We start from the raw sequence: 12,477 nt of genomic DNA, 5'->3' as shown, positions 1-12,477 counted from the left end.
AAATAAAAAGCTAAAAATAACACAAAACATTGGGCCCATCTTTTGACTCTAAGCAAAGCTTTTCACTGAGCTTTGCATTTCCTCTGTTGGAGTTCTCCTTTATCCTCCTTTTGTAAACTACGTCCTTACAAAAACCAATCCCAGGGTTCCAGGTTTCATTTTCTTTACCATGGAATACGAATTTACAGATTTTCAATGTGGATGCAGAATCCTCAAGGACTGTCCTCCCCCAACCCTTTTCAGTCATCTTCTTCACATTGAATTTGGTGGGGTCTTTTTTGGGGGGGAGAGGGTAGTTGCACGACCCCTGAAGTAGGAGCATGGAGTCCTAACCACTTGACTGCCAGGGTATTCCCTGAGTTCAGAGGCATTTTGAGAAGGGGGTGGCAACTCACCTTTGCCAGATCTCTCCAAAGTATTCAACTTAGTTTTCCTCGATCCTTTCATTTTTTGATCGTATTTCACTGGTTAACTAAGTCACATCACTACAGCACAAAGCCCAACTGGCACAAACAGGTTTGGGAACACATCTCTGTCTGTGTGTACACTTGGTCGTGTCTGACTTTTTGCAGCCATGGACTATAGCCCGCCAGGCTCCTCTGTCTGTGGAATTTTTCAGGCAAGAATACTACAGTGAGTTGCCATTTCCTACTCCAGGGCATCTTCTTGAACCAGGGATCGAACCTGCGTCTCTTGAGACCCCTGCACTGGCGGCCGATTCTTTACCACTAGTGCCATCTGGGAAGCCCATACCTCTGACTACCGGTGGGCATATACTCCTGGTCACTAGCTTTGAGTGTCACAATAACTCAAATGTCACACAGAGTGTTAAAGAGAGAATAGAGAGGGTCAGTGAAGAGTCTCTTGCAGACTGGTGTGCTCTCACACTCATCTCTGATATGTTCATCCATGTCTGTGCAGAGAAGGCTTTGAAGCACTGGGCAGCAGAAGGGCAAATGTCCATGCAAGTCCCTTTTTTACAGCTGGTGAGGGGTCTCCCTTACTTGATCTGGGAATACCTACGTGGAACAAGTACTGTTTTTGAAAATTTACCATGTACCACTCCCTGCATACATGAGCTCGTTCTGATCCAGTATAATTTATTTGCACAAACTATAGATTTAATTTCTGCAACAGTGCCTTGAGGTTAAGGACCTGAACTGAGGCTATGCAACTGGAAAGTAAGTAGATCAGGTTAACACAGCGTAGTAAATCAAGCTCAAATACCTCAATAAAATAAATTTTTCAAAAAAAGAAGAGGAAAGAAAGTAGCCGATTGCGGAACATTCTGTAGGGATTCAATAAAGGAAGATTGAATCCAAGGGTTCCTGACTTTCTGATCATGCTCACAGATATTCCCCATATTTCCCAGCTTCTCTCCTCTAGAATGAAATTCCATTCTGACTACGATCCCAGGCTCCAGGCTACCCAGCCATAAGCAAGTCAAAAGTAACACACAGCAATGTTTCTGAAAATCAGCCTTTTAATCTATTTGAACCCAATGAGTGGGGAAAGAACTAAAACATTTTTTTTCCCTTGAGATTTTCCTTATGAGTCAGAGGTGTCTCTTCCATAGGAAACTGACATCCCCTATGTCCTCAAGGATTTTTTTTTTTAATGCATCAACGTGGGATTTCAATTCACGTGCATGCCACACACTTCCCCACCCTGCCCTGCCCACTCTGCACAGGCACACATATTCACACACCCAAGGGACTCCTTTTGTAATGGGGGAAGTGAATGCAAAAAAAAAAAAAAAATCCATCTGAGTGGCCACAGATACCAGAAATAACCAAATACAGTTTACACTTACTTCCATCAACTCAAATGCAAAGGGAAGCTTCTCTAATTGGAATCTAGAGCCAAAAATCACAAAAGGCAGAGACTTGAACCATCCATAGAGATAATTTAAAAATGCCTTCTACTGGACACTCCCCTTAATTACAAAAGTATGCAAACAATCTTGATATAAATGGAAAACAGTGGGCAGCTCTCTCACTGGGACAGAGGGGCATACCTAAAATTCCCTGGGTGGGATTCGTGCCTGGACCATGGCCCCTCCCTTCCAGGACTAAAGGGGAAGCAGAAGGGGGAGCAGTGGGGTGGGGGCCCACCCAGGAGCCAATGAGGAAACAGTGGAGCCACCCCAGGAACCAGGACTGAGTTGCTGTGTGGCCAGCTAATGGGGAGCTTGGTGGGGCAGGCGGGCCACAGCTGGGTTCAGAGAGGTCCAAGCACTGTGCACCCTTGGGAGCCCAAGGTGGACGTGCTAAGATGGGAGACGGGCTGGTCCACTTGGCTTCTCCCACCTAAGGCTTTGAGATGGCTGGCAGCCATCTGGGAAAGGCCAAGACATGATTACTTTAGGGTCGCAGAAAATGATGCTTCCCATCTGGACATCGATGTACAAACCATGTCTAGTTCTCAAAGGATGACTTCCCAGTCACAGCCTGCCCCTCCACCAAGCCATGCTGGGGCCACACAGCATGGGGGCTGAGGCACGTTGGCAGGGGGTGCAGAGGAATGAGATGAAGAGAGGAAGGGGAAGTCGCCAAGCGCCCAGTGACCAGTGGGCAGACTTGAGTCTATGCAGGCTGCTGCCCTGCCACTGGGCTTCTACTTCTGGGTAGGAAAGGAAAGGCGTGGGAGAGAGGGCCTTGAGGCCTGGGCTCTAGGTCAGGCAGGAAGGGATGGAGCAGAGGCAAGGGCTCCATCTACAGCGCCACATTTCAGGGCCCTGCCTGGGAAGTACCGTACTTTGTTGAAGGAGCCAGGTGGGAGGTGCCCTTGGGCAGCCTTGTCCAGAACCTGGAGCCCAGGTCTGCAGGCTGCCTGCCCAGGAGAGAACCCAAGTGGCCAGTGGGACCAAATCGTGAGGGCTGCGAGATTGTCAAAGCCTGGCTGCGAGCTGATCGGCATGGGTCTGGGCTTCCCCCCAACAGGGAAGGGACTGCACCTCTCCCAGGAGTGTGTCCCCAAGCTGTCCTGGCCTTGTCTCTGGTCTTGGGGCTCCTCAGGGAAAGAAAGGGGTGCCCCAACTTCAGGCAGTGTAATTTATCTAAAATTAAACTTGGGGAAAAGAGGTAGCGTCGAACCCAGGAGCCACCCCCTCCCTCCCCTCACCCCCACTTTGGGACACAGCCAGGTTTTGGGCCAGACAGAGGGCAGGAGGAGACGGGGTGCAGGGCAGGGCTGGTGGTCTCCCGGGTCCTTGGCCGTGGGGCCGGGCAGGTCATCAATGCATCTTGCCCAGCTGGATCTTCTTCCAGGCCTCCGAGGCTGTAAAGATACACGAGTCCAGAATGCCGGCCACAGTGAAGGTCCCACCAATGATGGCACAGATCTGAAAGTGGGGGGAATGGTCAGAGGTCAGTGGGGAAGGCAGCAATGGCCAGACCTCCCTAAATCACAAGATGAAGAGCTCAGCAAGTACTGACGCTCTGACCCGTTATGTCCACCCCGTGGTAACCAGTGGGATGTGGAACACATCCAGGGCTCAAGTAAAAACAATAATAAAAATAATTATTGGACTTCCCTGGTGGCCCAGTGGTTAAGAATCTGCCTTCCTTGCAATGTGGGGGTTCAATCCCTGGTCAGGGAACTAGATGCCACACGCAGCAACTAAAACCCAGAACAGCCAAATAAATAATTAAAAAAAAAAACAACTGCTGTTATAAGGGGCTGGTTATGAATGTCACCTGTATGTCTGTACTTCCTCAATTCACATAGTAAGGTAAGAACTACAGCAAAGCAGACAGCACTCACACACCCTTCTGTGCCAGGCCTGGAATGCTGATGTGCCCACCTCGCTGAACCCCCAGCCAGCTCTAGAGGGAAGGACTACTCTTACAACCATAGTGCAGCCGCGGAGACTGAGGCACAGGGCCACTCAGTCACTCGCCCAATGACACAGCATTTAGTGGCTGAAAAGTGAAAGTCACAAGTATTAGTCGCTCGGTTGTGTACAACTCCTTTTGTGACCCCACGGACTGTAGTCCTCCAGGCTCCTCTGTCCGTGGGATTCTCCCGGCAAGAATACTGGAGTGGGTTGCCATGCCCTCCTCCAGGGGATCTCCCCGACCTAGGGCTTGAACCCCGGTCTCCTGCATGGCAGGCAGATTCTTTACCATCTGAATCAAACTGGAGTTCAAAACATGGCCCTTGGCTGCTTCCCAGGTATGAACAGCCCACCTCACAGAATTACTCACTTTGCTTTGAATTTGACAGGACTCCTACTTGTGACGCATCAACATAATGCTACATTCTCCTCAAAATGTTCTGGCTTACCTATGAGTGCTTTCTGGGGCTATCAAAGAAACCAAAGTGCCTAAAAGATTTGTAAGGAAACTTTAAATGTACTTTTTCCCTAAAGACATACTTAAACCATTCATAAAAACCAGTGTTACCCACCACGCCGTATGCCCTGGAGGGAGGCACCTCTTCTCTCATGTACACATGGGGTCCAGAGAGGGAAAGAGTTTGTCCAAGGTCACATAGCAACGGTATGCCAGAGCCGAGTCTCTGCCTCCCGAGCTCTCACTTCTCCCCCCATGCCACATTTAAGCAGGGAAATGACCACGGGGCTCAGGAGAAGCCACGCTGGGCCGCCCTGCAGGCCCCTGGCGCTGAGCACTGGAGGATTCTGGGAGACAGCAGCGCCTTCCTGGGTCCTCGGTGCCACGTGGACGAGGCCAGGAGACACAGTGGAGGCAAGAGGGAAGTGTGCATTGCACCAGCATTTATTTTTGAAATTATATTTCCACCAGATGAGCTAAGCGGAGGCCTGTGAGGCCCAGACAGACAGAGCGGGTCTGTATGGATGAGCTGTAAGCAAGCAGCTGGCATTCCAGTAATAACAGCCCCAGAAACCGGAGCAGCCCCCCAGGGAGAGAGGAGGATGGAGGTGCTGGGGGGATTATTATGAAGTGTTTTCAGCGGGCAAGGCCTCTCCCCGCCCGCCTCAGAGCATGACGCAGGGCCCCTTTTCAAGGAAGATGACGGCAGGGAAGCTGGGTTATTTCGGTAGAGTGGATCAGATGATGGGCAATTTTATACCACAAAAAGCTTTTAGAGCTTGGATCAGAGGATAGGAAAATGTGACTTAAGTGCAATGGAGCAAATAATAAAAAAATAAAAAATAACCACACACACATATCTATATTCATCTGCACACTCTGGAGCCTGTGTGTGTGATGATTCACACACACCTGGCACCCAGACTGAGCTGCTTTCACGGGGCTGGCCCAGAGCAGAGACAACACATGCACCGAGGCACGGGAGCAAACGCAGAGCTGGGGGAAACTGAGGCCTGGGAGCGCGGCAGGCTCTGTGGGCATCCACTGCTGCTGCAGCCCTGTGCCCCATTACCCTGCGTGCACTCAGGCGCTGGCCACCAGTCAACTGAGGGGGAGCTCTGGCGTCTTCAGGGGGAAGGTCCTCAGGGGCTGAGAGGATCTAGCTGCCGCCTGACGTGGCCACCGCCCCCCGCTTTCCTCATTCTGCCTCTGGTCTGCTGGAGTGCCCCACCTCTGCACATCCACAGGGGGTGAGATGAGGCAGGGGTCATGAGGAGAGGGTCTTGGGGTGCTCCCAGGCTGAAGGGCTCCCTGGACTTCAACAGATGGTGGCCACAGAAAGCCCCAGCACCAGGAGCCTGCCACGTCTGCACTTGTCCTAGAGGGTGGTCAGGCGTGGCCGTGACCCTCATCCCCAGGAGGTCTCTATGTCTGAAATGCAAATGCGGCCATGAGGCTGTACCAGATGGTTTGTCTGCCTTCAAACTTGGGCCCTCCCTTGCTGGTGGTAAGATGACGGCTTCACCAGATCTGGCTGATGGTTGGGGGGAATGACCAACCACACGTGTTAGCAGGCGGATCCAGCTCTTGAGATAAAGGCCTCACAGAAGGGAGCATGGTGACTTGGCATCTCCCTAACCAAGGAGCGGGGACAGGGCCCAAGATGAACACGAAGGAAAACGAAGCGAATCATGTCCACGACACTCATTCCCCTGCCTGCTGCTCTGCAGAGCTGGGAGAGCCGGGCCTCTGAGTGCAGAGTCTGGGAGGTGTGAGCCTCCTCACGGTACACAGCCAAGGTGGGGAGATAAGGACTGAGGAGCCCGCAGCAGCCTTCCTGGCTATGGCAGCGGGAAGAGCTTGGCCTTTGGAAGCCGAGTTGTCTCATGGCTGTCACCTTTTAACTCGGCACGAGAGCGCCTTCCCGGGCCCCAGTTTTTTGATCTGCAAAATGGGCAAACCATTCCTACTTTGCCAATGATTGTATTGTAGGCAATGCCTCTGGAATGCCTAGCACTTAGTAAGTGCTCAGTAAATGGGACCTCATCTCACCTTCCAATTGACTGGAAGGCTCCGACCTTGTTGCTAAGATCTGAGATTTTTCTAAGCCTGCTGCTGCTGCTGCTAAGTCACGTCAGTCATGTCCGACTGTGCGACCCAGTCTAAGAAGAACAACATATAAAATATCACTTATTCCCCAGAGCAGGTCTTTGGGGCTAAATTTCCATTCTCTACCTGACTCTTTAAGCAAAGGACAAGGCAATTTATGGAAGGACAGGGCGGTGAGGATGTCCCAGGTACTGCAGGCAGGTTCTTTATAGTTGCTCAGGTCCCAAGCCCTCTGAAGGTCCATTCTACAGATGCAAACAGGTTTGCAAGAAGCATATGTCACAAAGAACACGCCTGGAGGCAAAGCACCGCAGACCACAGAGGTTGTTTCCAGGCCTGGGCCAGGCAAGGAGCGCCCCTTAACTCCCCATGCCCTACCCCAACTCTATGGCTTAAAGCTCGCTGTCCTGAACGCCCCAGGGAGAGAAGTCAGCAGAAGAGCCGGAGCTACATAGGCTCAGGACATGTTCACTGAATAAAGGAGGGAGTGAGAGAGAAAGAGCAGAGGAGGAGTGAGAGAATGAATGAATAAATCAATGTCCCAAGGAGAGGAGGAGGAGGACTCCACGGCCCAGGCAGGGGGCAAAGAAAACTTGCTCTTCCAGGTGTGGGCCAGGGGCTGGTGGGTGGAGGAACAGACTCAGGATGTTGGAGGCCGCTCCTATCGCTCCCTGAGCTTCAGTTTCCTAATTTTTACAAACAGGAAGGCTGATCCCCATCCCTCCCCATGTCAGGACTGCTATGGGCTTGCCTGTGTCACACACCCCCCCTTGACTGCCTGTTCCCTTGGCTTCCTGCATCTCCCACCTTTAGGCAGGGGAACAACCTCGGGGGTGGGGGTAGGGAAGGGGAGAGTGGGGCTGCTGAACTGGGAGTGGCCACCCCAGCAGGCACACGCGAGCCCGCTCTGGTCAGCAGGCCCGCTCCGGTCAGCAGGCCCGCTCCAGAAATGGAGACGAGGACAGTTCAGTACGGAGGCCCCAGTGAGTCTGGGAGATGCACGCTCCTTTGCTTCCATCAGAAGCCATCCATAATGCCCCTCTGTTCTCAGGCTGACGCTTCCTCCCTGTGGCTCCCCCAGCTGCCCGCCCTTCCACTGTGGGGAGAATGAAGTCAGCTCGTCTACCTTAAGAAGAAGGAGCGTGTGTGTTCCCTTGACATTTTATTCATGGCTCTTGATGCCTTATAATATGAAGAGGACACGTTCCAACCACACTGGCTGGTGGCCTGAATCCCTCTGTTGTTCCACCAGGCTCCGGAGTCAGCATTCCTGGGGGCAGCTCCCAGCTCTGCAACCCTGGCTGGGAAAGCCAGTGGACCTCCCAGAGCCTCAGTTTCTCTCATCTGTGAACGGGGTCCACTAGGAGGCTCTGTCCAGCTGCCTGATGTACCACTGGAAGTGCCTGGGAACCATTCGTTCACTTTGCTCCTGCAGGCAGCCCAGCTTGCAGGGCTCGGGGAAAAGGCACAGTCTGAGGAAATAAATAATGAATCAGAGTCCCATCAAATGCTGGCGGCGGCAGTCAGGCTGGAGCCTCAGATGAGAACACCGAGGCTGTGGCTGAGAGAGGTGGGGGCTGTCGCGGAAGGGAAGCTGATGACTGGAGCTGGGAGAGGTGGGAGTAGAGGCGGGGAGGAGAGGGTGTGGTGATCTCCAGCCATGGGGTCATGCCTGCCGAACCTCCCACTTGCGCCCCTTATTCCAGGGGGCTGGGGGGAGAGAGTGGAGCCCTTTCCTTGCCATTTTTACAGTGGCTGCAGCTGCAAAATACCCAGCACCCTGGAGACTTCCCTGGCAGTCCAGTGGTTAAGACTCGGGACTTCCAAAGCAGGGGGTGTGGATTCAAGCCCGGGTCAGGGAACTAAGATCCCACACGTCATGTGCTAAAGCCAAAAACACAAGAACCCCAAACCCTCCCCGTCACTGCCCCCTCTGTTCAGCACCTACTATGTGCCAGCGCCGAGACTGCACTTTTCCTCTGCTTTCCCACCCCATCGTGGCAAGTGGTGGGGCAAACAGGCTGAGTGCCTTTTCATAGTGAGGAAACAGAGGCTCCGAGACGGAATGACTTGCCCACAGTCACACAGCTATACCCAGTGGGCAAGCAGGAGGAACACCCAGGTCTGGGAGGCTACAGGGGGTCTGCTTTTCTTCAGTTCTCCCACCTGCTTCTCCCTGACCTGAAGGCTCCCCTCAGTCCTCATCTGTACGTACAGATGGCTTTCTTTTTTTTTTAATGGATGGTTTCTTTCTATTTTGTTTTCTCAGCTCTGTTAAGTCTTACATATCAGATATCCTGAGGTAAGAAGTCTCTGTCAGGGAAGTTCATGAAGAAGCTGTGGGGCTGTAAAAATAAGTGTGGTTTATACAACGTAGCCCATGCCATTCTAATACTCCTTCCTTGTGTCAGAACCTGCCCTAGAAAATAAGTGCCAGGCGCTTCTGTTCCAGACCCAGCTGGAGCAATTAGGGCCTGGTGCACAACCTTCTGGAAGAACGAACTTGGCTCAAATGCCCGGAAGGACCCGAACTGAAGGTTTTGTTTTTGTTTTTTAACCCATTTCCAGACCTGAATAACCTAGCTAATTTGGGGTTCTGCTCTGCTCCTCAAGTAACGGAAACTCTCTTGTGGGCCAAGGCGTGTGCCCTCCCCGTGTTGGCTCGCTGTTTCACACCGCCTCATAACTCGCTGTGCTAGCCCCACTCTGGAGGAATGGTGATGGAGCCCACCCTCCGGGGGAGAGAGACGCACCAAGGAACACCCGAGCGGGAGAGAAGCGAGGCTCTGAGACGGCTGCTGCAGCAGTGCAGCCGCCAAGCTGGCCTTCCCCAGCACACAGTCTCAGATGGAAAACCTCCTCAGTTTTCTCTCCTCTCAGCTTCTGTTCTTTTACCATCCCATGTGCCCCGCACCCCATGCACCTGCTGCCTTTTGTCAATGGAAAAATCCTTGCAGGTGCCCAACAGATGAGTGAGAAGTAACTGGATAAAGGCAGGAAGACCTGCACATCAGCAGCTGACCAGCCTCAGACGGACAGCTTGCCTGCTTGCTTGCGTCTACACAGGCGTGACTGTGACTTTCCCACACGTGCTCGTGATATTGGCTTGTTTCCTGCTACAATATTTCTTCTTGAGTCCCAAGATAGAAGTCACTATATCAGATGATCCTGGTGTCTTATTAAGGGCTCCGTGGCTTCTGGGGGTTCTGTAGCTGGGACATCCTTGAGAGTCTTTGTTTTGGAAACTGCAGGCTCCCAAGCTGGTGGGGAAGGGTATGGCAGAGGCATGTTTGGAGGGCAAAGTCCTGGCCTTGCCATATCCTGGCTGTGTGATCTTAGAAGACTTTCTTTACCTCTCAGGGCCTCAGCTAATTTCCAAATAAAACAGGAATGATACCATCTATCTTGGAGGGCTCCTAGTAGGATTAAAGGAGATGACTGTAAAATTACCTGGTACCCAGTAGCTGCTATAAGTGCAGCTCTATGATCACTCCTTTAAGCAGCTGTCCCTTGTATATTTCTGAGCACCTGTATCCAGGCCAAGTCCCGTGCTAGATGTGGGTAACAAAGAGGTGAATTAGACCTGGAACTCCTCACACTCAGGCCTGGCAGCTATGAAGTGCAATCAAAAGACTGGGGGATTATTTCACTGGCAAGGAGCATCGCGAGGTCAAGGATGCTACCTAACTCAGCCATCCCTGCTGGCCAACGGGGACGTGTCATCACAGCTGCTACTTTCCGGTGGACAAAAACTCATGACCATACTGACCCAGTTTGGTATATACTTGGTGACTTCTGGTTGCTCCCCCCAAGTAGCATAAAACACACAAGGAAAGCAATGTGACACCTCCAAAGCCATCTAATCTGTCACCACTACCCACTTGAAGGCCATCTCCAAAAAGGGGCTTTGGCAAGTGGCGAGGTAGGGAACAAATGTGTGCATGTGGGAGGGGGCACTCTAAAGGGGATCGCTTGCATGTTGTTAAACACCATCTGTTTATTCCCTCAGTGGTGGAATTTTCTGGAACAACACAAGGTAGCGGTCTGAACAAGGTTCTCCGGGTATCCAGAGAGAGGACCCTCGGGCAGCCTGGTGGAGAATTTCGGAAGGAGGATGCCTCCTCTGCTCAGGCTGAGAATGAACAGGTCTTGTAGACCATAAGAGCCTGGAGGGGCAGCCCTGAATAAGGCAGGGCTTTGTTACTTAGAATGCTTCAGGGAGGTCCCACCTGCCTCTCCGCTCCACACCCACTCTGCCGCCCCGGACTGCACCCACCCCTCATTCCAGCCCACCCACAGCTGCCTCCACACAGCCGCCACATGATGACATCCTGGCTTAAGTGCCCTCTTCAACAGCCCCTCTGAGGCGCTATTTGCAGAGGCCCCCTTTGGGGGTTCGGGGGCTTTGCACACAAGTGTCTGATTTTATAAAGAGAGAAAGAAAAGTCACAGCAGGTGCCTCCACTTCCCTCTTGGCCCCACCCTGCCCAGCGAGGGCTCCTGGAGGTCTCTGTACATGTGTGTCTGCGTGTGAGCGTCATCCCACATCTGCCGCCCAGTGACAGGGGCCTTTGAAGCTCCACAATGACGCCATCTGCCAGGGACAGCCGGCGGGCTCGCACTGGACTGAGCCCCACAGTTGCCATGGCAACCAAGATGGCAGCATGGGGCCCTCAGAAAACCCAGCAGGCTAATGATGTCAGGAGGTACCCTGCAGAATGGTCCCCATTCAGGTGGAGGTGGGCAGGGCAGGGGTGGATGAGCGACTGGTGGCCAAAGGGAAGAGAAGAAGGCCTCCAGGCGATGCAGGTCAGGCCTGTGCCTTGGGGGTCTGGGGGACCTCCAGCTCTCAGAAGTCCTTCCCCATCAAAAGAAGCTACAAGGCCTCCACAAGACACGCTGTGCTGTACGCCTCAGCACACACTACTCCCTTTGCTGAGACTCACTCAGCTTTGCTCACCAGCCTAGAAAACGCCTCCTCACCGTGCAAGACCCATCCTGAGGTGTCCTTCTCTGAACTTTCCCAACAGAGAAGAGTCTTTGTCACTGGGGTGCCTGGTCCACATCAGAGTCCTGGCTGATCCAGACTGCAGCTCTGTGGGCTCAGCCATCTCCCTGGCCTGCCAGGAAGCAAGCTAAGGTCAGAGACTGTGTCTAGTTCACTGTTCCTGCTGCCCAGCACAGGGTAAAGTCTAGCAAATATTATTTAGCAAATAAATGAAGTCACTTCACTTCTCAGCCACTTGGCAAGAAATTTCAACACTCAGAGCCTCAGCTGTCAGGAATGCAGGAGCAAACAGAAAGCAGGCCAGGAGAGCCTCCTGACCCCATGGCGAGGTGTGGGCACGGTCATCTCTCCACCAGTGTCGAGGCTGCAGACCCCAGGGCCTCTGAGATGCACACCACGTCCACACAGGGGTGCCGACTTGCGTCTTCGCTTCTGTCCTATTCTGGGCCTGCAGTAGGAGTACTGGCTAAGACTCAGCGCCACGACCTACTTGGGCTGCTACCCCGTGGGGCCTTGGGTAGAATCACCTGCTCAAATTCCCTAATTTGGAGCCAAAGGGTTAGTGCATCTCCATCCAAGTGGCTGAGCCCATTCACATCAGAGAACATATGTGGGTCCTCCTGCTTCGTGTCCTCCCAGTCCTTATGGGGCAGGCCCATCCTTCTACCAGTTTGATAGCATACGATTGGGTCTTGCTGTTTTGAATCTCATTCCTCTGGTTTCTAGTGAACCTTGGCATCTTTCCATTTTCAGTGTGGTCTCTTCTGTCAGCAGTCAAGTCCTTACCTATTTTCTTTTTGATCACTTGACTTTGTCTTATTGACTTGTAGGAATTTTATCTCTTTTGGCCACACCATGTGGTTTGCAGGATCCTTGTTCCCCAGTCAGGGATTGAACCTGGGCCCACAGCTGTGAGTGTACTGAGTCCTAACCATTGGACCACCAGGGAATTCCCTTTAGGAACTTTTTGATATATAAATTCTGAAGCATACCTCTTTCTTGGGCTGTGCTTAGCTGCTCAGTCGTGTCCAACTCTTTGTGACCCCATGGACTATAATCCACCAG

At 52.5% G+C, this 12,477-nt stretch overlaps 1 protein-coding gene across 1 annotated transcript in view; it reads right to left on the bottom strand.

The window, feature by feature from the left end:
- Positions 1-1,465: 1,465 nt before the first annotated feature.
- ERGIC1 (endoplasmic reticulum-golgi intermediate compartment 1) overlaps positions 1,466-12,477 on the bottom strand; it is a 113,164-nt gene continuing 102,152 nt past the window's right edge. Inside the window, exon 10 of the mRNA XM_019982892.2 lies at positions 1,466-3,343. Coding sequence (XP_019838451.2) covers positions 3,236-3,343 — 108 coding nt within the window. The 3' untranslated portion in view covers positions 1,466-3,235. The remainder of the gene's footprint in view (positions 3,344-12,477) is intronic.

This window comes from Bos indicus, chromosome 20 (genome assembly GCF_029378745.1).
Source record: "Bos indicus isolate NIAB-ARS_2022 breed Sahiwal x Tharparkar chromosome 20, NIAB-ARS_B.indTharparkar_mat_pri_1.0, whole genome shotgun sequence".
In the NCBI taxonomy this organism is placed as follows: Eukaryota; Metazoa; Chordata; class Mammalia; order Artiodactyla; family Bovidae; genus Bos; species Bos indicus.
This window is presented reverse-complemented; position numbering and strand designations above follow the sequence as displayed.